Source organism: Ips typographus, linkage group LG2 (genome assembly GCF_016097725.1).
Source record: "Ips typographus isolate SLU linkage group LG2, UJ_Ityp_2.0, whole genome shotgun sequence".
NCBI classification, from domain to species: domain Eukaryota; kingdom Metazoa; phylum Arthropoda; class Insecta; order Coleoptera; family Curculionidae; genus Ips; species Ips typographus.
This window is the reverse complement of record NC_138423.1, coordinates 11,506,541-11,531,676: the sequence shown is the minus strand read 5'-3', so window position 1 is coordinate 11,531,676 and position 25,136 is coordinate 11,506,541. Positions and strand designations below refer to the sequence as shown.

Genomic DNA, 25,136 nt, shown 5'->3' with positions numbered 1-25,136 from the left:
TGGTGTAAGTGGTATAACGTTAAGCATAAATAACAACCCATGTTCATTTATCACTTGGTGATTTTGTAGTCTTTAGTGCTCCCATAAGAAATGGTTTTCATTATCTTTTGTGTATTACTACAAATTTGTTAAGTTATGAAGTTTTGGACTTGAATGAAATATGATCAAAATAACTGACATATTCTTTACACAAAAATATGTGAGAATATTAAGGACAATAATATAAACTACCTGACACATCAAAGAGAGAGTAGGAGAAGACAAAAAAAAAATTAAAAGCCATTACAAAGTTGGCCTGTGTCGGCCGGCAAAAGAAATAAATATTATTCAAAGAAGCGGTATGGCAGAATGAAACATGTTGTTTAAATACATATACAAGATTGTGTGGACATTACACACAAAGGCATATACCCGTGAGAATGCTTCTCTTTTTTGTTTTTATTGCTTTCTGGGGGCCTGACCCCGACCAACGTATAAGCCAGCTCGGGTCCACACTGAAATATTTTTTTAATAATTGGTAAAAATATTTTAATTCCGTAGTTTTTTTTTTAAAGATGGTTGCCGTTTGATAAAGTAGTGTCAAAGGCCTTTTAACAGTCATAGTCAAACAATGTGGTTTTATGAAATTACGTAAATGTTGGTGTCCTGATTAAGTTGGTTCGGATCAGTCCGAGGATGGTATATAAATCTGTGGTCATCGACCATGGCGAAGCACATAAACCATCGGGTTTTATGTTCTCTTCTATTTATTTTACGACTCGGCGACAAGACCGAAGACAACCCAACTATTTATCTGGTGTATTTAACAATAAGTGCTAATGTTCTATAATTACTGCAATGTCCACAATTTACCATCATTTACCACATCATTATGACATTTTCCTGGCATTTTTCTAAAATTACAGTCGTCGGTACGTCAGGTATTTTCATCCACAAGTTATTTACTCGTAGCATTTTAAAGTACTCTTGTCGAACTATGAGCAGTTTTTTTTAGTTGTAATTTAATTAGACTTTTTCTTTAAGCGTTGGCTAAGAAGTACCTGATAACGGTGGTTTTCTTGCGGTAATTCCATTTTATAGTTATAAGTTGCCGCAAAAATAGAACACTACTGTACTTCAGGTTTATTGACTAGCGGTGTAGATTAAAATTGTTCTTTCCTTTTAATGTGAGAAAAGCTGTACATGGCGTTTGTTGTGACTAAGGACTTTTCCGGTATCAGTGTTCCATCATGTGAAACAAATCAATATGAGGTGATTACAAAGTCAAAATTATTTTGCGGTATTTTCCAATGTATTTCTGGTTAAGAAGAAGAATCAAGAAGTTTTTAAGAGTCAATAAAGGAAACTCTTGTCTTATTTGTTATTGCATTTTCCAAACTGACCAAAAAGAGTCAACTATTTTCTATATCCATTAAACACTCTCCAACAAAAATTTTTCAAACTTATTTTTAATTAGTTTCTGTGGCTCACATTTTTTCATTTTTTTAACATTTTCATTATTGATGTTTTCTTCACATGGTTATCGCCTGTGTTAAATACTTGTTTGTAACCCTATTTATAATGATTATAATGCCCGGTTTATACCTCCAAATTAAAATATTAAATTATCTGAAAATTGATGTGGTTTATACTTTTCAAGATATGTTAAATGAAATGACATTATAGATGTGTTTTTGACTTTGACATATTCTAACCTGAATGCAGCAGATTCAAGAAGAAGAAAAGAAGAGGAAACAAAAAAGCATACATCTTCAGGGTGTTTCATTTAACCTAAGCTAGTTTGGTATAACAGGATGATATTGGATTGAATGATAATATCTGACTCTATCGCCGCAAATCATCAAGTCATTATGTGCTTACTTATAGATTGAAGCTGTGGATATAGTAGTAGTGTAGTATAGTATTATCTCCAGTAAAAAACACAGTCGGTTAAAGCCTTTAAAGTTTAGTATCCCTTTTACAGCGCTGCCAAATGTCTTTTAATTTTGATGAAAACTTTATTTAATTAAATTTGTTAAAATAAGGACCTGGATTTTTTTGTCTGTTTTTTTACTGAACAGGTTTTGCATTAAAAGGGTGTCTAGAATCGAAAATACATCTTTTGACGTATTTGTAATCTGGAAAACTAACAGAATTTTGGCAACCTTGTAAATGGGTATTAAAAGCTTTGTTTTGTTTTTTACATGTTCCAATATAGCAAAAGTGGTAAATAGTAGTGATTCAACTATTACTCGATTAAATATTATTTAGGAATAATTATACAAAATATGAGTTTTTTAAACACTGTGTATGTTTCAAATGTTACATTTCTCGTTTTTCTCTTTGTATTATTTTAATATTTCTACATCATTAAGAGGCCTAATGAGAAATATTATTTATATGGCTTATTGCATTTTCGTATTCCTGTTCCCTCATGATTCATAGTATATTTGTGTTTTCCAATTTAAAAAGGTTTTTAGAAAGAGGTTTTAAAAGGGTTTTCAGCTGTGATCGATTGGTATTTCTACTTAAGAAGAAAAAGTTATAAATTCAAGTGCTTCTCAAAAGACACTGAAAGCTGGTACAGAAGTAGTAACAAATGACTGAAATATTTTTCCTTATCTAGGTAAAAAACTTTTTTACCTTAATGAAAAAATCAGATTATCAGGTATGATATAAAATAATTATATACAAAAACCATAATGTTTCTGTCTTCTGTTTGAAACTTATCAATTATTCAAATTTTTTTCAAAATATTCAAAGTTTCAAGGCATTAAAATCAAAAAATATAGGTAGGGCAGTGTTTATAAACTGAACTGTATACGTGCAACATAATATAGCGTGTAATCTCTCATAAACCAAGTATCGAATACAAAAGAGGCGGGAACTGAGAGTGCAACAGGTGGCCAATGGTGTGTCGAGAACAACGATTCGCGGAATTCAAACGAAAATTCCATGGAATTGGGGATGACGAGGCGCGATCAACTCTTCGCAGAATTCTAGATGTTATAATCGATGCACACCGTATATAAATCATACTATAATGGTCTCTCACTATTCTGTGGTCGACATAAATTATGCATTAAACGGTCTCAGTTCTGATTAAGTTGGAAATAATTTACAAATTATGAAGAATGTGTTATGGTGTAACTAATCTTGTTTATTGACTTTTACTATCTAAAGGTTTTGTCGTGAGATTTTATGATTTTAGTTGTAAAATTTCTTTGTGGAGAACCATTGGCACCAAGAAGTTTTTCAATTAAAGTTTGTCAATCATGTCCCATACACACACACATACGAATGTTCTATAATTTCCTCAGCGATCAAATGCCAAGTCAAATGCACTAGGTTGAAACTGGAGAAAGACAACACATCTGCGGTGCATTCTACTCTGTAACTTTAGTGAAAATCATCAAATAAATCAAGTATGAAGCTTTTTGTGTCTATTAAGTTTGTCCAAGCCAATCCGGAACAAATCATCATAATTTACTTTTTGCTAAATCCTTTATGTGAAAAGTAAACAAATCAGTGTCAAAGATTTGATAAAAATATTGATGATGTATCTATTGTTTGAAACAAATCTTTTTTAAGTTATTGAAATGAAATTTTGGAAAAAAAACTTAACGAATAGTAAGATATTTGTTAATAATACGTATATTAAAGGCATATGTTATGTAGATATGTACCCAGATTATGTCAGCATTGAACCCCATTAAAATTAAACACTTTAGTTGGTTAAATGGGGGTTTAAACGCTTGATTTGAAGATTAAGTTCTACAAAAGGCCAATCATGGATTCCTACGTTTTTTTAAATTTTGACTTTACGTCAAACTTAGTGAGGAATTTGAACTTGCATATTACACTTTAATAAACAATGTTAATTAACGCATTCGTACTTAACTGATGTCTTATTTTGCGTTTTTTGTCATTTGTTCTTAAGATAGAGTTATTTCCATTTTAGAATATTAAATTAAAAATTTCAGCAAAGTAATAAAATCACAATATTTATCAAATAGGTCAGAGAGCAATGCCATATAGCCATTTAAAGAAGCTTTAACTTTATATTAACGAGAGTTCCAATTTGTTTTAAGTACTGTAAATCCCAAAAAAGTTTATCTCCAATTATACAGGGTGTTTTACCAAAATTGCGTCACTAGAAAATTGATTATTTCCAAACAGCATTTTTTAACAAGACTTGGTTGGCGCTCATACACATTATTTCTGAAATTAATAAAGTCTGTAAACGGAAACTTTGTTCTATTTAACTTGTTACAGTAAAGTAAGGCCATTTTTCAAGTCAAACTTGCAAGTTTAACGCTCTCGTAAAACGTCTTGCATATTCGTAATAAGTGTAAAATCAATCAAACAGATTCAATATATGTAATGTTCTTAAACAATAATAATTCATATCAATGCTGGAATTTCGAAAACCAGGAGAAAAACACCAAAAATGCAACAATATACAGGAATTATAATATTATAATCTGAAATATTATTTTAAAATAAACAGTGTAATAGTTTTAACATTGTTTGTATTTTTATCAATACAACAAAGTTTTTTCTGCATGTATTACAACTGATGCACAATTTACTAATACAATGTCAAAAAGCTTCAAAATTGAAGTATCAACCCTACAGTGATTACAAAACGCGACCTAAATTCCGGAACAGGAGAAAAAACAAACAAAAATAGTTGAGTTGAGTAGTACAAGTTGAAAAATAGAAGATATCTTCAAACTTTTTTGTAAATGTAACTGAGCTAAATAACGCACAAACTTTTAGAACTACTTTATAACATGTAACACCCTGTATGGATTGTATGATTTGACAATGATTCAGGTTGACCTAATTTTTTTTAGTTTAGTTAGATTGGATCTGGATTTACGTAGCACTTTTCAGCATGGCATATAAGTTACATGCACGTATTTTATGCTAATGAGCCAGAATCGACCGTAAAAAAAATCGACCACAAAAATCGATAATGACAACAACAAAGTGAATTGAATTGGGACAACTTACTTTTCGTCCAGAATTTGTGCACCACTGGTTTGCAACTGAAGTTGATTTTGTGCCAAACTGGATCACAGGCACCGGACTCGGTCTCAGTCTGATAGGGCAGTCTTTTCAATTTTGAAGAATACTGATTATGGCAATATTGATTAGAATATAAGGAACTATGATCGTTTTGTGGGTTTCCTATACTCAGAGCATCGTCGATGATGCTGTCTGATGCATCTGTAGCAACCATCTTGGACTCGCACTTTGGATAAAGCGTCTCCAAGTAAAGGTTTTCCTCATGCAATTCGCAGCATTTCCCAAACAAATATCTGACTTTGATGGTTCTCTGATCTCTGTAAAGCATCTGATTCTGCTCCATGTGATGTTCCATTCTTCTTCGGACACTCACAGCCACCCGGTAAATACGTCGCGTGTGACACAATTCACTACAAATCGTTACGTTGTTGTTTTGTATATACGGTATGTTGCCGGTAATCGGTGGTACTTGTATTATATGCGAGCCCGAGCTCTCAATTCATTCTGACGAATGTACGTTCCGAATACAACTATATCTATAAAATTGGAGAGGTGTGTCACAGTTGGGCGGTGCGAGGCAATTTCATGAATGAAACTACCCCCTCCAAAGCCCGGAAGAACGGCTGTGGCGTGAGCCGACCGGTGAAGATGTCGGGATTGAAGAGATTTGCCCCCCGGCTCGTTTTAGTCCAAGCGCATGTCATTGATTTTTGCACTTTTTCTACCTGTTTTCAGACAAAAACGATCCTATTATTGGTAAAGTATTACCTTGAAGGTTTGAAGGAATATCTGAATATCGCTTTTGGATAGGTATGTGAATGTCTAATGGTTTTGTTTTAAACATTTGCACAGCCCACTAAAAAAATTTGAAAATTTTTACAAAAAAAAATGAGTAGAAAAATCTGTTTAACCGTCTAGCAAAGTAACTGTTGGTTTCAAGTCGTTTGAAAGTGAAATTGACACCTATGCCATATTTCATTGCAAAACGTAAATTTTTCATAAAATCTAAAATGTTACGAAAACTTATATCTTGTACTATTTTAAACTCAAAAGAAAGGTTAGAGTCATATTTAGAAACAACTGGTATTTAAAAAAAAAATGTCGACTGTTGTGGTTTCTCTAAACTTGAAAATACACTTTTTAAATAAAACTCTGACATATCAAAGTTAAACAGTAGTTTAAAACTCATTTTAAAGGAATTTGGCTTAAATTTTTACGAAATTGACGATGCATGACGTTGATGTCATGTGGACTTTGCCTGAGGCGTGTTGCCTATTAACCAATAAAGTGGGTTTCGTCTCGGGAGCTATCTCTGGAATTGTCAGTAATAAGACATGACAGCTCCGTACCTTATATACGCACTCGATTGAAGCGCCAATATTCTTTGGCAGGGAATGCAGCCAATAGATGGGTCAAGCAAGCAGGAAGTCGCTCCAAGTCCAGGAATTTTCCCTTTGGGGAAGTTCCCAGAGTTGCATCGGCGTCCTTTGTCCTGGGACAAAGGTGCTCCGGATGACGGAGGGGTTCTTCTGACCCTCTTCTTATTCTCCATTTCTTTTTTCTTCGTCAGCTCGTCCATTTCTGGTGGTCCTGGCAAACTATAGGAGTCCAAACAGCCGGCTTTCGTCCGTCTGTTTTTACATTCTAAAGTTTTGGAGAGTTAGGGTCTGTAGGCAAAACGGGGGAAAGTGCCAGGAGAGCAGTCAGGGCGCAGTGAGCACCGGAATAACTGCGGAAAGGTTCTACCCCGATTTTGAGAATAAAATTCTCGCCAGCCGGGGGGAAGGTCTGGGGGGAATGGTGGTCCTCTTCTTGGACACGATTGAAAACGACTTGTAATTTCTATATGTAGTTAAGTCGTGACAGACAATGAGGGATTGATGTTGCTTGTGTCTTTGACAAGGGAGAAGTATGAGAAATATGGTATTTCCAAATGTTAATAAAGTTTAAAACATATATTTTTCTCTAAAACTCTCGTCTTTTGAAATTAATTAGGAGACTGTAAATTATTTTTTAATTAATTCTGAAAAGTCTAAATACATTTTAGGCGCTTCTGCTATTTTCAAATAGCTCTAACGTTGAACATGCATAGTCTACAAAAAAGATGTAAACTATCAAAGCAAAGTACAAGGTAGTATATTCAAGCTAAAAAGGGGACGTTCGGGCTAATAATGGAAGACCATTTAAACTACAATTTGATTTTTGTTTTTTTTAAAAGTCAGATAAAAATAAACGATAAAAGTACTTGCAGGACACATAAGCAGTTTTTAAAACATATTGGAATTAGTTCGTTTTGATATGGACATCATTATTTTGACTACGACATTTCGATTTTATCAGTGTTGTTCATCAAACCTTTACAACAGTTATTTGTATACCTAGGCCGTGAAATGGTATTTTTTCGGCCGAAAGAAAGTTTGGCGTCCGAGGCCCTACGGCAACTTGAGTGGACAACTTGAGGACGAAAAAATTATTTCACGGCCGAGGTGTACACAAAATTTTTTGTTCAAACGATATTTATTTAGAAATTCTTAATTTTTGATAAATAAAATGAGAAGGGTCTAGCAATCACGGTGAAGTTTATTGTTTATGTTTGCTGGTTATGCATTGTTGATGTGACGTTAAATAATAAACTGACTCTTGTCAGAAATATTTTCCATTTTTTTATATACGCGAAAATTAAATTGGGAGACGAAGATTGCTGTCCTGATATGGAATAATATGGAGTAATTGGTGCACACAGTGGTCACATAGAGGTCATAACCAGCAACAATAAGCGTAGACGGTGACATAGTGATTGTTAATTTACTTTTTCCCTGTATTTTTTTTTTCGGCCGTTGCTATTGACACCGGCCGTAAAAGTGCATTTCACGGCCGCTAAACAGTACGTGAAGTGAGTACTTTACGTCCGTTTGAACAAAAAGTAATTTTGTTTAAATTTTATTAACGTAATCAACCCATTAAGGACCTCTTTCTCCCTTTATTTTATTATTTTTAACAGTATAGTAGCTTTGTTCGGGTTTATGATTCTGAACCGTTCAGGAACCGTTAGCCCCATAAATATTCATAAACATAATAGTTTTTAGAGTCAAATTATGTTTTACAAGAAACTAAAAACGTCAAGTATGTACTCTCCGTCGTCTAAGGGATTAAATTTAAACCTATTCAGTGAGTATTTCGGCAGGTAATAATAGTACAGTAGGTAAAGCAGGTACGACCCTTTCACAAACTTGAAAATGAATTAAGTTATGGGAAAAACGGATAATTTTAAAATGGATTATTTCGAGAAAAGAGCCTTAATGGGTCATATGATATAAATTTACGACTACTGCAAAAATTTTGTGAGCTTTAGGAAGTTTGTTATCTTCGAAAGTGTCTACTATTAGGAGGGATTAGGATAGGATTACATTTATTTATTACATACATTATGCGACAGAGTGACAAAAGCATAGTTGCTGAAAGGAAATTAGTGGGTTTAGTTATCTTATCAAGTTATCTTAAGAAGAAAATTATTATTTTTCTGATTTTTCTATTTGTTTTTTTTTTTTCTTAATTATTTTAATGTGTGATCATTTTCACGTTTATTTCCCCTTATAACTAACTTTACATCCTAACCTATTATCGCAGAATACATTTTTTATACTAGCTGCTAACTACTATAAACGTACGATTTTGTGGTACTATTGAAATTTCCGGGGCTTACCAGCCCAGATTTTTGATTTGTGGTAATATTTACGCGAGTTTCATAACCGTAATCATCTAATCGGTTTTTCCGGTTCCGTTTTTCGTAATGGTTTTGCATAGAAGGTACATACATACATTCATACAGGGTAGTCCAATCCTAATTAATTGTTTCATTAAAGATAGTTAATTAAACTACGAGGAAACCAACAAAAGTTTCATTTATATGATACAATTTTAAGCTAGAGACGAAAAACGAATTACACCAGTGTTTTTTTAAATAACACAAATGAGTAATCAGTGTTGTTGAAGATAGTTGTGACATCTTGCATCATAAATAATGTTTATATTCCAAAAAGCTCAGATATAAAATTATTACAAATCAAGAAATAATGTATTTATTTTGCATCATCGAAATTAATTATCTTTTCATCGAATTTCGAATAGTGATCAAGATAAAATTTACTAGAAAAATAAATATTAACGATATTTTCATTAATTTTTTGTTTGTGTATTAAAGAAATAGTTTGTTGTTGAAATGCAGCATCTATTCTTCTCAAGAAGGTTAATTTTATTTATAGTATTAATTAAGTGTTAACTCCTTAACTGCTTCCAGTCTCAGTCTTGATTTCCTTCAGTTTTAGCTTTTTTTATGTATTCACCAATATTAATTATTAATTTTCCTTCACATCTTTTTCGTGACACCCTAGACATTTAACTTTTTGCAAATATATTTTGGTAAATATCTCGAAAACGTCAGACGTAGACAATCGTGTCACAACTTCCATTATAGACGTATAAAATAGTTTGAATTGTAACATGCTGGACCGGTAGCACAAACTGCACTTTACATCTCCATAAAATTACTTTTGACACCCGCATGCATGTACGTCAACTATCATACTAAAGAACAAACGTCATGACTGTCAGAAATTCAGTGTTTTATATCTCCATTGGTGTGAATTTTACATTAACAGCCAGAAAGTGACATCCATTTTAACAGTCCATAATAATTTTGACCACCCTATAGAGTGTCTATATAAAAATGTCAAATAACAGTAATTTAGATCAATTTAAGTACATCAAAAAATTATTCAGCAACCGTATAAATTGACAAAAATGGATCACTAACCTGATTGTTATTTGGTAATTTGATTGAAAACTTTACATCTCATTATTCTGTCATTTTTCAACTTGTAGTTCTGAAAAACTTGTATAGGGGGCAGTTCCCTACTCTAAATTCGATGGACCACTTTATAGAGTGATTCGAAATGAATAGCGCACATTTTTGCTGTTTTGTCAAGATAAACGAATTCAGATTTGAACAACTGCACTGGCTAGGTTAAGCTCTCTTTGTTAGACCCTAACGTATGTGGACGGTTTTTAAAGGCCAACATATTCATTATTCATATACACTTTACCGTACTAGTGCAGAAACAAAAAACTTTCTAAATTAAAATGCATTCAAAAGTTTCAAAAAAATGCTGAAATTCAACTTTCTGTTCCGTTTGCACAGTTTGAAAAGATTTGCTCTTGTACTATCGACAAACGTATATCCTTTACAAATAATCAATCATGCATGAGAGAAGCTCACTTTCAGTGGACTGTGTTCAAACAGGTCCGTTTCTAAGACAAATCGTGACGTCAATGATTTCGCATGGTCAAGGAGCGTTGTGCAATTGGGCAATTTTTTTACGAGGCTTGTTTCGTGAAACTGTACTGACGACACAGATACCAAGACATATGCCGACGCACTTATCTGATTCCGTAGGGTTTTTTCCTGAGTTGGTTAATCGTTGAAACTATCAACCTGTTTGTGGTTGAATCATCATGGTTAGGTAACGGAACGCGATGATTTGAAGTTTTATAACCCAGAATAATTGCCGGTGGCTGGCTATGGTCAGGTTTTTCACTATGACTGTATGATCGGAAAATCGTAGAGAAAATAGTTATAAATTACTTTGAACGTACTAAATTCCCACAGTTTAAAAGTAAATAATAGAAGATTTATGAAGGGTGTATCACAGCAACCGTTTTTTTGAAATTATGAGTAAGGATATTCCCAGTTTAAGACACAAATATCGATACTGCTTAGAGTGCCTATCCGTTCCGGATATTGGCTATCATCTATTCCCACTTTGTTAACAGCAACGCGGAATTGGTTGAACCACGTTCTTAAATTGTTCAATAATAATACTCTTTTTCTGTCCACTTCTCTATTTCCATATACCTTGCCTTAGAAGATCTTCTGTTAAAGGATATATCGGGTCACATTACGCATTACTTACATGTCCCAGATATTTTAGCTTTCGAGTCTTAACTGTATTTAGCATTCCTTTTTTTTCCCATCCTTCTCAGCACTTCTGTATTGGTTATTCTCTATGCCCAAGATACTCATTAGATTCTTCGGTACAGCCGCTTTTTAAATGCTTCAAGTTTTATGGAGAACGCCTCCATAAGCGTCCATAATTCAACCCCATAAAAAAGGATTTAAAACACGTAGCATCGCAATAGGCCACGTCAAATAATCGTCATAATATCCACAGAATGGTCCCAGTTTTCAATTAGGTTTGTGCCCAGATATATTTGTTGGTATTTTCTAAAAGAGTACCGTCTACCAATAAAATCCATCCATTTAGCATGATTCAATAGTTTCAATACCTTGCAGAGCTTCTCTGAAGATGTATTCTGCGTACAGATTGAAAATTACAGAAAAATTTATGCATCTCTGCCTTACACCACGTAATATTTGTATATCCTCTGTTGTCTCTATTCCTAGCCTTAGAGAATCTGATTCCAGTAAAGATTTCTGGTGATTTTGAGATCCTTCCCATCCTGGCCAGCTCTTTGCAGAACTTCCTGTTGCGAAACTGTTTCTGGGTCGAAAATAGAGCCTCTCTAGTACGTACAGCACTTACAAGACTAAAGCCGAAATATGGGTCTCAGCAATGTTCTTCACATAGTTTAAATATTCTACTGTTCATTATTTTCAAGAATATCTTTAGTAAATAGATCACCAAGCTGACAATTTCCTAGCATTAGGCTTTTTAGGAAGGGTAACAAATTCAATTCGAATCTACAAGAAGTGAGAATATCAGATGGGCAACACCCAGTTTGGATTCCGAAACGGACTCAGAAAGCTGAAGCACACTTCTCTTTAAACGTAATGAGACAAAGGTGTAAAGACATGAATGTGAATGTATTTTCATGTTTCATATACCATCACAAGGCGTTAGACTGTGTTAATCATCAGGAGATGATCGAAATTCTATGAACAACCGGAATTGATGAACAAGACTTACACTTTATATTAGAACTTTATTGGAATTAAACGGCGGTAGTAGAGATGGAGCAATCAACATCGGAAAATATGCAAATGAGACGGGGGGTTTGACAGAGTTGCATCTTGTCTGCACTTGTTTAATCTGTACTCGGAAACTATATCTAGAGAGGCACTAGATGGGGTCCAGGACGGAATCAAGATATCACGGATCACAATATCAGATACGCCGATGATACGGTTATAATAGCCAACAATATACAAGAACTGCAAATAGATTCCGTAGTTCACTATACCAAAAGGTTTGGGTTGCAACTCAATGTCTACAAGATTAAACTATTGGTCTTTTCTAAGAAATATTTGGGAGCTAACGTCAATAGTCAGTGCGACCAAAAAGGGAAATACTTTCAAGGATTGAGCAAGCGAGGAAAAAATTCATGAGTATGAAATCATTTTTTACAAGACTAGACCTTACTTTGGAACTCTAAACTGGAATGATCATATGCTACGTCTTCTGTGTCCTACTCTATGAATGTGAAAGCTGGACACTAAATTCACAGACCGAAATGAGAATAGAAGCCTTCGAAATGTATGTGTATAGACGGATGCTGCGAATTTCAGAGGTATAAAGGATCACCAACAAAAGAACTACTGAACACCATCAAGGAAAGAAAAATGCAATATCTGGATCATGTGATGAGAGGTGATAAATACGAAATACTACGCCTCATAATAGAAAACAAAGATCAGTAGAAAGACGCCAACTCATGGCTAAAAGATTTAAGCAGGTGGTTCGACCACTCGTCTGTTTTCAGAACTACAACTGCCATTTGGATCTCCATCCAACCTTTGGCAGGAGAGGGCGTGATAGGAAGAAGAACGTTATGACGCCCGTATTATAAATAAAATTGAACACTTTGGTAAGCCAGTTTAGATTGTTCTCTCTGATCAAATTTAATATTTCAGCAGGAGTTCCATCGGGACCTAATGGCCTTTCGATCTGTAGCATTTTTCAATGCTGCCACTTCTACCTCTAAGATTGGGGGACCATGTGTTTTATCAATATCGGTGGCACCGTTCTCACGTCATCAAACAGATGTTTACTTAATTTCCGACTTCTTCACTATAACTTGGCTTTGGTTATTCTCAAGTAACTATTCTTTTCTTGCCACTTCCTTTACCTTCTTGTTCAGATTTATCAAATTTGGCTTGACATTCTTCAATTTTTATACATTCTTCCAGTTTCTTTTTTTCTTTGGCTGTTTTTATTTTACCCTTATTTCTCTCTGTATATTCTTGTTTTATTTATAACAATCTCTTTCTTACCATCAGTTTCAAAATCTCGTCTGCCATCCAAGATTTGTTCATCTGTTTGTTAGGCTTCAAGTACTTTTCTTAGTATACATAAATGCATTCTTGAATCATTTTGAGGTATTTTTCTACATATTCATCGTTTTCCTGTTTTTCAGTCTCTGTCAAAAGGTCACTTTTTACCAAACTGTTTGTGGATGTGTGTTTGTTTTTTCTTCACTTCAATGTCACACAAATTACTAGATTATACAGGGTGTCCAAGTTGAAAGGACTTACATGAAGCTATCCGAAACGGTAGAAGATTTGCACAATTGTGGTTAAAAATGTGAAAAACACTATTCTGAGCAATCAGTTGTATTGAAATGTCTGCTACGTTGATGGATTTGTACAACATTGGTAAATAATATTATAATTTAATTATTAAACAAAAAAAATATTTTCCTTAGGTGTGTAAAGTTACGATTTACTTACTTAGATAGCTAATAAAGTCGATGGAGGTGGTTCATCTAAAGTATTTTCCAGATGGGGTATACCGGAAAACCGGTGTCAACTTGCTTATTATTAATTACATTTTGAAACTAACGAGAAACTTCATGTGTAGTGATATGTTATATGTAACTGTTTCTGAGATAATTACCATTTTATGTGAAATTTGACATTTGCAACACATAAAAAAATTGTAATTCTGGCATCAGAAAACGCTTTTTTCATGGTTTTTGTATTTTGTCGTGCTAAACAAGAGAGGGTGCAGAAAACTGTCAAACATAATCTCAAAAATAGATCTCAAAAAAAAGTTTGAAAAAGTGAATTTTTTAAATAGAACACACATATTTTTATAGTCTTATCTTATACCCTGTTTAAGAATAGGAATTTTTTAACAAAAAAATATTAAAATTATAATAAATATCAGGAAAGTGTTTTATTGGGCAATTCCGCAAAAAAATTTAAAGCAGAAAGCATCAAGGATGATAAACCGGTGATACGTGTTTCTGCATTTTGGCTTCATCAAAATATTTTTTCTATATAATAAATATTTTCGAAAAGCTAACTATTCATATAACTGAATACGAATTTGATTTGGCTTAAATCCAGTTAAACCCATACTTTTCATTAAAGTTATCAAAACACTAAAAAAGTATACTTTATGATTTTTTTGTATACTTTTGATTTTTTTGATTTTTTGTTTTTTTGGTTTTCGCATTACCTGTTCCTAATTCCCACAGAAATAAACAATTATACCATTAACAACAATCCGTTATTATCTAAATTTGTTTGTAAATTCTGACCACAAACCGCAAAAATGCTGGGCCAGTTATTTGGGAATCCTATCAACAAGTTTATTTATGCAACATCGGTTGGGCTGAATAAACCATTATTTCATAGTTACACTTTCCTAAATAGTGAAAAAAGCATTACTTCTACTAGACACAAGTCACAGAAATAACCATATAGCGAGTTTTCGGGATATTGAAAGCGTTTGATACATATTCAATCATTTAAATTGTCCGTTATATTCGTTTTTTGATTAAAGAAAGTAGCTGGGCAAGCCGACAGATAGAACCTTAAAGATGCGTGAATAATTTAAGTTTTTGTTATACAAATTAAATCAAATCGGTTTTTTTTATTTCACTAATTCCAGTTATTAAATTTAGGGGGAACAGTGCTTTGAAGGGCGGCATGCATTCAATTTGATGGAGAATAAGCCTCGAACACCTGTTCATATTTCACTTTCCATCACTTTCTATATTGTTTAGGTGTTGTTATCACTTTACAGCTTTTAGAATAAGTTAAAATGTATGTATCATTTTGATGTTAGCAAAATTGAGTGTTTTTTCAAATTAAGAAAAAAAAAACAATCTAACCCATATAACGACAAGTTTTTTTGTTGTTACAACATTGCAACATTTACGTATAGGATTATGATACACCAAAGGAATATTCAAACTTTCATTATTAATAATAATGTTTTACAGTGTTTTAGCATCAATATCAATTCTTCTGGGAATAATAATTCGACAGTTTTTATTAAACCGGAAGTAAAATGTTTTAAAAAATAGCAGAATAAAAACTTTTTATTAAAGTTTTATTAAAGCAGTATGCAAAAAAAGAAACATCTCAAAAATTGTAAAAGTTACACTCACGTATTAACAAAAGTGATTTAAAATTGCAATTCTAAACATATGCAATTACACACGTTTTTAGGTTTATTAAAACCATTGTATTCGTTAAGTTTCTTGTTATTGTACATTTTTAGCCATTTTCAGCTCCTTTTAAAGTGTTTACAAAATTATCGGATAACGCAAAAATTTTATTTTTACATTCATTAACGTTTTTATATTTAAAAGTGATCTTAAAAAACATCTGTTACCCGTGAAGGATGCAAATTAGAATTTAAATTTAACTGTGACGACATTTCACTACATTGCAAAAAATTTACGATGAAACACAACCTTACTATGACGTGTGTAAAAAAATTTTTGATGGTTCCTATCTCAAAAAAGAAAACATCCGTATTAATGAATGTTATTGTTTTAATTTTTGGTTAACGTAGACAGTTTAATTACCCATAAAATAAAGCACTAAACGGGATAATTATAGTTAAATCCCACCAGATTTTAATTGGGATGTTTAGACGAGATTATTTGTTTAAGTGACGTACTAAATTATGTTGTGGTTCAAATTTGTTGTACTAAATTAGTAGATTAGAACATCTTCAAAAGTGAATTATGGTAAACATTTACTTACTCAAAAACTAGAAAAAAAACTAGTTAGAGCTTTAAATCTCCAATAACTAAAACATTGACATATTGGAAAAACTTACACATACACTTCTTTTTGAATAAATTTCGAATGTTCGCCGATCAGTCCTTGTGGTTGCTTTAGGTTGTTACTCTGATACTTTATGATACTATTAAAAGTACAAAAGCCCATTAAACATTTACAATTAGTCGACATTGACCACACGTTAACGCTAACAATAATAAACGTTTTATTAAGACGTTTTAATTAGAGCAAATAACCGAATAATGCAAATGAGAGTTTTAAATTTAGAGCCTACGCCGATGTTCTCATAAAACCTAATAATAATCAGCAAACTGTAAAGTGTGAGTTTCTACTCAATAATACAGTTTTGAGTTTATCAGTACATTTATAAATAACGTACTTACCTCAGTTCCACAGGAATTCATTAAGGCAAACTTGAATGGACGGCTGAAATGAAAAAAAAGTAGATTAGTCTAATTTTTATAATTAGCAAAACTTAAAAAATTATACGACTACAATATGACAAGATCACAGATACCGAGAATATTAAAAACAAAGGTGTTTGCTAAAAAAAAACTAACCCAGAAACATCACACAACGATACAGAAATGTATGTGTATAATAACGTTAATATGTTTTGTTAATTTAATGAATTTTGACATCCTGTACCTATAAAGCATTTTTAAAACATGGTTTTATACAGGGTGAGTCATTTTAATTAAGTGTTATTCGTAGGCAACTTATAATTATATTATTCTAAAAAAGTCCGAATCAACTTGGTGCTATAGTTTAACATAAAAATTGCAAACTAGGAATAAAAAATTGTGCCTTGTAGGATTGCACTTGTCTGTATTAAATTTGTTTTTAATTAAAAAAAATGTTTTTTTTTTAAATGGTTCACTTTCATATTCTAATTACACGAGTAACACACGACGTCCGATTTACATCTCATATTTACGTAAATATATCTGTCAAACCGTTCGTATATCACTAATGTTTGTTATGCAAAAAACATAAACAACACAAGTTTACTACAATGGGAAAAAACAATATTGTGATTAAATATTAAATATCAAATAGCAAAATGGAGAACGTACTTACAGTTTGTATATTTTTTAAATAAATCTTTAACGTCCTGTATATTTATAATTATTGTTCTTTTCAGAATACAGTTTTGCAAGTTTAAATAGCAAATTAGGGTTACATTTTCTCGTAGTGTCCATATGACTTCTCACTTTTGAACTGTACATACAATTTATTATGTACTACAGTGTCCCAGATGAAAATACCTCGATGGACATATACAAGTTTTAAAACCTTGGCAACGTTCTTTTATACCTTAGGTCAAGCAAAATTATGACGTTATTACATTGTACTGAAAATTGGCAACGACGACGTAGATTCATACAAAGTGGTCAAAAAATATTATAAACTTGTCCCTCAAAAGTGAGATTTTATATATCCTAAATGCATCATGACAAGTCATGTCAAATAAAACGATCCATCCTTGGTTTATAAATGCAAAATTAAAATTATTTAATTTAGTGGTCAAGTTTTGACATGACATTCTTTGAAAAAAAATGTGTGAAAAATAAAAATTCTTTGTAAACTACACTTCTGACATACATTGTCATACACAGAATGTCATAAGTTTGACGTCGTTTATTTTGACAATAATGCAAGTAATAACTAATTTACGGCCTCCAATTTAATCCTAATTATTTTTTATAAGTGTAATATTCTTAGACAAATTTACTATATTATTATGTGAGTGTATGCCAAAAAATAACCTGACAAACCATATACAGAAGGTTGGTTCGAGCAGCATCAACTTGACACTTGCCCACGTGATATCACTGCCATTTGCAAGAACTAAATCTGACTAATTAAGCTTTGCCGTAATTTACCTTTTTTGTGCATCTTTATAAAAAGCAGATTTATATGATGGAACTCGAAAAACAAACGCCTTGTATATTTGAAATCACAGTAAAAATGCAATCAATTTCCTAAAAGAAAACCGGTAATAAAATATGTCAAAACTTAACATGCTTTTGGCCATATTACACTCATTATATCTATAGACATCCTTTAATAATAGTTTTAAGATTTTTGTAATTTTAACCTCTAATTTTAGGTATTATCTTGTATATTAAAAATAGTGTGGTAAGTTTGACTTTGGACTCTGTTAATGCAAGCCGAGCATATCGGTATACCTATACGCCCATCCCTACAAAAATATTACTGTTCATTTGTAAAAACAAGTTTTTCATTAATCTTACAGACTCGAAAATCAGACTTTTTCTAAAATATAAACAAAGTAATACAGGAATGAGTAAAATTGATAGTTTTAATTACTTTTGATAATTCTATTATTATTTTATGTTTATATTTGTTTTATTTGAGCACATTAGTAGATTATTTTTATGTCTCAGGTAAAACAAGACTTTTCTGCAGCTTTAAACATTTTTCAACTTTGTTGTTATGGTTCGATTTTCAAAAAGTCCAAATTGCACTAATATTACTTAAATACTTAAAGAAAAATAAAACATAATAAGTCATAATCTGCTATTATGAGACAAGTATTAATTATTACTTCATGTAACAAGATGTTATGTATCGCTAATAATTAAGTAAGCTATATAGTAATTTGCTTTACATAAGCAATCTGATATACTACTAATTAAGTAAAGTATTTGTCACCAGATTATTATAAAATTTCTTGTTACAGGAAATGATCACGATTATCACGAAACTAATTATTAATTAGTTGTAAATGATAAGGGTGTCTGTAAAGTACGGAAGTTTGGTAAAACGGAAATAGTTTATGTTGCCATTAGTATTAAAATCTATTAATTAACTTACGAATTAAGATACAATCACTATTCCTGTTAAATTGATAAATTATTAGTAACGACATACAATTTTTGGCTTGGTACTTGAAAGATTAATCCAAAGACCGCATCAAACTAACATAACCACAATGGTATCCCTCAGAGATGAGAAAGCATTTTATTTTGATTTAGGTACCCGAACCACCCTAAAAACAAATCATTTTTATTGCTTTGTAGATAAGCGTTACCGACCAACTGACAAGACAAATCACTCGGCCTTAGCTCCTGACTAATGGCACCTTTTGACATCTCTTTTAAAATATTTCACCCCCAAAAAATTTCGAAAAGGAAGTCGGTTAGGCCCTTTCACATCATACCGCCCCCGAAACGCTTTTAACTGTTATGTTATTTCTAAGGGTACAATTTCGTTATTTATCGGCTCGAAAATGTGTGAAATCGGTGTGAAAAAATCTCGGGGGTTGCTAAGTAGGAGGCGAGGACGCTTGTCGTTTTCAATTGAGATGTTTTGTGGAACTACCTGGTGGTTAGCGCCACCCAGAATTTTATGACTGGTGGCCTTCAAACCCTTAATTAATATCATGAAACTCAATACGAATGTGTGATGTTTTGTATCCGGCAGCTTGGACAAGCATCAGTTAAAATTTAACTGTTCCTTCAGGAATTGTTAAATTCAGGTTCTTCCTACGAAACAACTCAAGTTTCTAAATGAATAATACAGGGTGTCTAAAAAGTCTGGAATATTGCAAATATCTCGAAAATTGCTGATTTTATTTTTCTCAAAATTTGCGTCTTGTTATAGTAAATAACAGCGCATGACGTGAGGGTGAAATGAGGTTCGCAAGTATACAGGGTCAGTCACAAAGTATACCAACTTTCTTAATTCAAACCTAACACACTGTATATTACTTCAGATTTTAAGAGTACTTATAAAGGGCAATTCAACGATATACGATTTTTTTTTTTTTTTTATTTTTTTTTTTTGTACGTACCTATAACAATGATAGGTGTAACAATGACAGCTAACGTCAATATAATGTTAAATTAATTGGCAAATTTTCCTATTACTTAAAATGGTGTTTTTGAGTGAGAAGGAAAAGACTGACATCTTAAGTATCCTTCTCACTCAAAAACACCATTTTAAGTAATAGGAAAATTTGCCAATTAATTTAACATTATATTGACGTTAGCTGTCATTGTTACACCTATCATTGTTATAGGTAGGTACAAAAAAAAAAAAATCGTATATCGTTGAATTGGCCTTTATGAGTACTCTTAAAATCTGAAGTAATATACAGTGTGTTAGGTTTGAATTAAGAAAGTTGGTATACTTTGTGACTGACCCTGTATACTTGCAAACCTCATTTCACCCTCACGTCATGCGCTGTTATTTACTTTAACAAGACGCAAATTTTTCGAGATATTTGCAATATTCCAGACTTTTTAGACACCCTGTATATGTAATCAGCACAATTTTTCATTTTCAAAAAGTCTGCTTACGGAAATAATAAAAAACAGCAAAAGTTTTTATTTATTAGAAAAATTTTAAATTCTTATCTGAATATATCGAGATTGAAAGTAATCACTATTATGCCAAATCTACATCCAAGATTTTTCAAAATTAACACAATATCGCCTCAAATGATTTAACTGATTGCCCAAAAATTTTGATAGAAAACTTGAGTGATTTCAAACGTCAAACATATTTTAAAAAAGTGTTAAATTCTATCAGAGTCAGAAAAGATTAAATGATTGAGCTGGCAAATTGCTCAGAAATTTAGCTGACTGAGTGATCAATTTTAAAGGTCGACAAGAGCGGAAAAATGTCTTGATATGATCAAGCTGGCTGAGTGTATTATCAACAAAGAATATAATACCGCACTAGTGCAATAACAAAACAATTTATAATTTTTCTAGGAAATTTTAGGACCCTGTAGAGTCAGGGTAGGCAGCCCACCATACAGTGGTAACGCGTGTTGCATAACACAATTTGACAGTGTGACGTTTAAAAAACAGAGACAGTTGACAGTTTAGTTGCTAATGTCGTTGAGAAATGTTTTGTTGATGTTAGGTATTTACGAAAATTATACCTGCTAATTCCACCGTTTACCAAAATCGGTGTAACTTTTAAGGATCTGGTTCATTACGGTCGAATGAATTTTAGAACGCGATTGGTATTCCTATTCCTGATATGTCTTTGACACAATATCGGCATACTCTTCCTCCATCTCACACACAGAACATATTCTAAAATCCATTTTAATTTAACAGGTCACTCTCATAAGCTTGCTAAACTGTGGAACAAACCGCCAAATTGTCAACCATAAACTAATTTTTGAGGTTATGATTCTAAATTTTAAAGAAAAACCTGTCAAAAGTCACTTTTTTCTTAATTTACCGACGGAACTTCTCGATCCATAAATCATAAACCGGGTACATATATTCGGTATATGGGTAAAATTTCAGAACGGTAATGGTAGTTACCAAAAACAATTTTCATACGCTCTAGGTTAAACAGGTATCTATCGGTAGAATATTCGTAAATGCCTGTTGTTAATATGTGGTAGTTTATTTAGTATAAATAAAGAATTTAAACATAAAATCGGGTACAACCTTTCATCTTAAACATTCAAAGAGACAACCGATACTGATTTACTTTACGAAAACGCAGTGACGTACCGTATTCTTCTGCGCAATTCAGTAAAGTGGAAAATTTAAGAAACATGACAGTCATGTTTTGCTTAATTTAAATATATCACCATCACCTGATATCTTATTTGCTCAATCGGAAGATATTTTTCTTCTGATTGTAAATAGTGCCGTTGCCATGAATACTAAAACAATTGAATTATTTGACTACTATTGGCCTTTAGTGTCAACTGGCCTACACAATGTTGCAAGCTCAACATTTTATTATCAGTCACGTGGTGTGTTTCTTACAATTTAAGTTTTATAAATTTAGTTAACACATTTTTCACAGTTTAAACGACATTTTGAGGATCACGTGACTGTTTTTGAGAGATGTCAACTGGCCTTTACAGTATTGCAAGTTAAAAAATGCATGTAAATCACGTGACGTGTTCCTTATAATTTCAGATTTTATGACAGTTTAGTTTTGATTTAACAAGTTTTCTTAGTACAAACTATTTTTTATAGTCGCGTGACTGTTTTTTCCAGGTGTGAACTGGCCTTTACAGTGTTGCAAGCTCAAAATTGCATTATTAACGTCACGTGACGTGGCTCCTTTCAATCTCAGGTTTATCCATACCTATCTAAATTTGAATTACCAAATTTTCAACGTTTAAACTACATTTTTAAAGTCACGTGACTGTTTTTGCAGGTGTCAACTAGCTTTTACAGTGTTGCAAGCAAGTTCAAAAATGCATAATGAAAGTTTACAACGGTCTAATTTTTATTTAGCAAATTTTCTTAGTTGAAACTATTTTTCAAGGTCACGTGATTGTTTTTACAGATGTCAACTGAATTTTACAGTGTTGCAACCACAAATCTGTATTATCAAAGTCACGTGACATGTCTCTTACAATTTTAACGTTTGCAACTATTTAAACTTAATTTACTAAATTTTAAATTTGTGACGTTTAAACTACATTTTAAAACTGTACGTCTGTGACCTGACTAATTCTGACAGGTGTGGACAGGTCTTTACAGGTTGTAAGTTCAAAATTGCATAACAACAGCTTATACAACTGTCTAAATTTTCAATTAGGGTTTAGCGCGTCAGGAAAATAGACAAAAAATTAAAAATAAAAAAAATTCTACATTTTTCGAAAAGTAACCAATAGAACTGCACAAAATATAGTTACTTGAAATCAGAAAAAACAGATTTTCCGATTGAGCAAATAAAACATATGTCAAAAGTTTGACAAGTGATTGGCATATGTGTAAATTATTTTGATTATTTGATGTAGAATGTATTTTTAAAATAACGTACTTGCAATTTGGGACACCCTGTATATTAAAAGTACGTTGTGCCAAACTTTACTGTACCTACAAACCAATCCAAAAAACTAATGATGACATCACAGAATTCACTTTCACTTTCAAGTAAATTTATTTTCTCGTAATATCTAAAAACATAGATCCTGCTTATCAATTTTATGTTTCAACATTTTTTTCATTTGCAATCATAATTATTTAAATAAAATCTAAAAACGATAACTACGGTACTATGATACATACAAAAATAAATTTAACCCTGAATCACACTGAAACTTTTTACTACTACATTTTTATCTAATAATTTCCGACGTGATTAATTTCACTAATTTACTCATTGCTACTCTATGTTACCAAATATATGAATAATATTTCCGTTTACAGACTCGTGATTTGACAAAAAATATGTTTCAAACCGTTCCTAGCCTAATAGTAAAATCGTTAAACGATATCTTTCCTATATCAAAAGTGGTTTCTGGAACACAAAAATCCAAGCCAATTTTCCAGGAAATTTACGACAATCGATGACTAACAGCCTTGACTAGGTTAAGGTAAAGTTCACGGTCGTTTTCAGCTGCATCTCGTATAATTTTTATGTACCAGGTGTCTCATTAAAATTATCTAAATTGGTAACAACTTTTGATACAAGTGGTGGTTGAAAATCTTTATCGCGATAGGTATTTATCAGACCTATTCACGTCTTCTTTGATAGGCAATCAATCACCCTATACATACAGTGTGTCCATAAAGTATGGAATAAATTCGATTAAAATTTAGGGATCTTTAAGAAAAATGCTCGTACACGTATGTAAAAAATTAGATATACAGGGTGTCCCAAAATTGAGATACGACTTTCCAGTTGACATTTTCAAATGATAACCCCCATTTTTTATTGCATTTATGGATTCTACGTAAATTTCTGGGTATTTTTCATGTAGAATATCCTATGTCTGGTGAAAATAAATGTTGAAAAAAACTTCCACCGTACACATCGGCTGGTGTTTGGTTTATTGTCGCAAGGTTTGTTTTTATTTTATAGCAAAGTCATTCTCATTCATTTTGAAATTCCTAATTTGTCTGTTTGCTTTGTCTGCGACTTTATTTCAAACAAATAATAATATTACAATGCGTTTATCAACACACAAAGAAATTCTGATGATGATAGAGTATGGCGATAGAGTGCGAACTCAACATGAGGTGTGTGTTTTATTTAATAAGAAATATCCAGATAAGCCAATAATAAACCAGTGAGTAGTTAGTAAAATTGAAAGAACGTTTTGAGATACGCCTCAAGTTTCCCGCAACTATGATATCCCTCGTTACCTCATTACAGCAGGATGGTGCACCGCTACATTAAGCAATACAAGTTAGACAATATCTTAACAAAGTAGCATTTCCCAACAGATGGATTCGAAGGCCTGGATCAATTGAATAGCCTACAAGATCTCCTGATCTCAATCCATGGTTTTTTTTTTGTGGGGTCATCTCAAAAATGTTGTTTATTAAACTAAACCTGAATCAATTGGCGACTTAATGAAAAAAAACTAGAAGAAAGTGTGCTAACATTAGTCAAGAGACCATAAATAGGGTCCAGCGTGAATTCATCAATCGTTTGGGATAATGCCTGGGACAAGAAGGGTTTCAGTTTGAACATTTAATTAACTAAATAATTATTGTTTTTTTTTTGTTATTAAACACTATTTTCAATAAAATCTGTTATATTTTTCAACTGTTATTTTCTCGAAAACAGTTGAATAAGGACATAAGATATGCTAACATGAAAAATACCCAGAACTTTACGTAGGATCCATAATTGCAATAAAAAATGAGGGTTCTCATTTGAAAATGTCAACTCGAAGGTCATATCTCAATTTTGGGACACCCTGTATATTTTTTTTTCTCAAAAAATGCGTCTTTAAAATAATTCCCTGAATTGTAATCGAATTTATTCCATACTTTATGGACACACTGTATAATTCTAGTAAAAGTTGTATTAGTTTTAGGATTTCACATTTTTGCGGGTCCAGATTAAAAGAACCTAAGCCAACCCTGGATTCATCTTCAGATAAAACAAAACCTGAGTTCGGGCACTGAATAAAAGAAAAATCAATACGAAAACCTTGAAAATCATATGTTTTCGTGGAAATGCTTTAATGGAACCGGATTCCGGAAACTCTTAATTGGAATAGAATTAACCTGAAACAGCTGATAGGTCACAGAAATTAGGTCACATGGTAATAGCTCTGAATCATTTGGTGTTTTGAAATTTATATCACACACAA

General features: G+C 32.2%; 2 protein-coding genes across 3 annotated transcripts in view; both read right to left on the bottom strand.

Moving 5' to 3' along the window:
- LOC145724517 (uncharacterized) overlaps nucleotides 1-25,136 on the bottom strand; it is a 74,238-nt gene that overhangs the window by 7,682 nt on the left and 41,420 nt on the right. The window contains exon 3 of one of the 2 annotated variants that reach the window (XM_081972855.1): nucleotides 16,449-16,495. In XM_081972855.1, coding sequence (XP_081828981.1) covers nucleotides 16,449-16,473 — 25 coding nt within the window. In that variant the 5' untranslated portion in view covers nucleotides 16,474-16,495. The remainder of the gene's footprint in view (nucleotides 1-16,448; nucleotides 16,496-25,136) is intronic. The other variant, XM_081972856.1, reaches the window with a different exon arrangement.
- Nucleotides 4,937-6,677, bottom strand: LOC145724691 (uncharacterized). Its single transcript, XM_081973075.1, has 2 exons — nucleotides 6,376-6,677; nucleotides 4,937-6,325 (listed from the first exon to the last, which is right to left on the bottom strand). Exons 1-2 carry the CDS (start codon nucleotides 6,590-6,592, stop codon nucleotides 6,219-6,221), a joined length of 324 nt encoding a protein of 107 aa, XP_081829201.1. The 5' UTR covers nucleotides 6,593-6,677; the 3' UTR covers nucleotides 4,937-6,218.

Bases quoted from the DNA above. Each gene is read 5' to 3' on its own strand.
- LOC145724691 (XM_081973075.1), bottom strand. From the start codon at position 6,592: ATGGACGAGCTGACGAAGAAAAAAGAAATGGAGAATAAGAAGAGGGTC. The intron at 6,326-6,375 runs GTGCGTATATAA...TGACAATTCCAG, and splicing joins AATATTGGCGCTTCAATCGA to AGATAGCTCCCGAGACGAAA.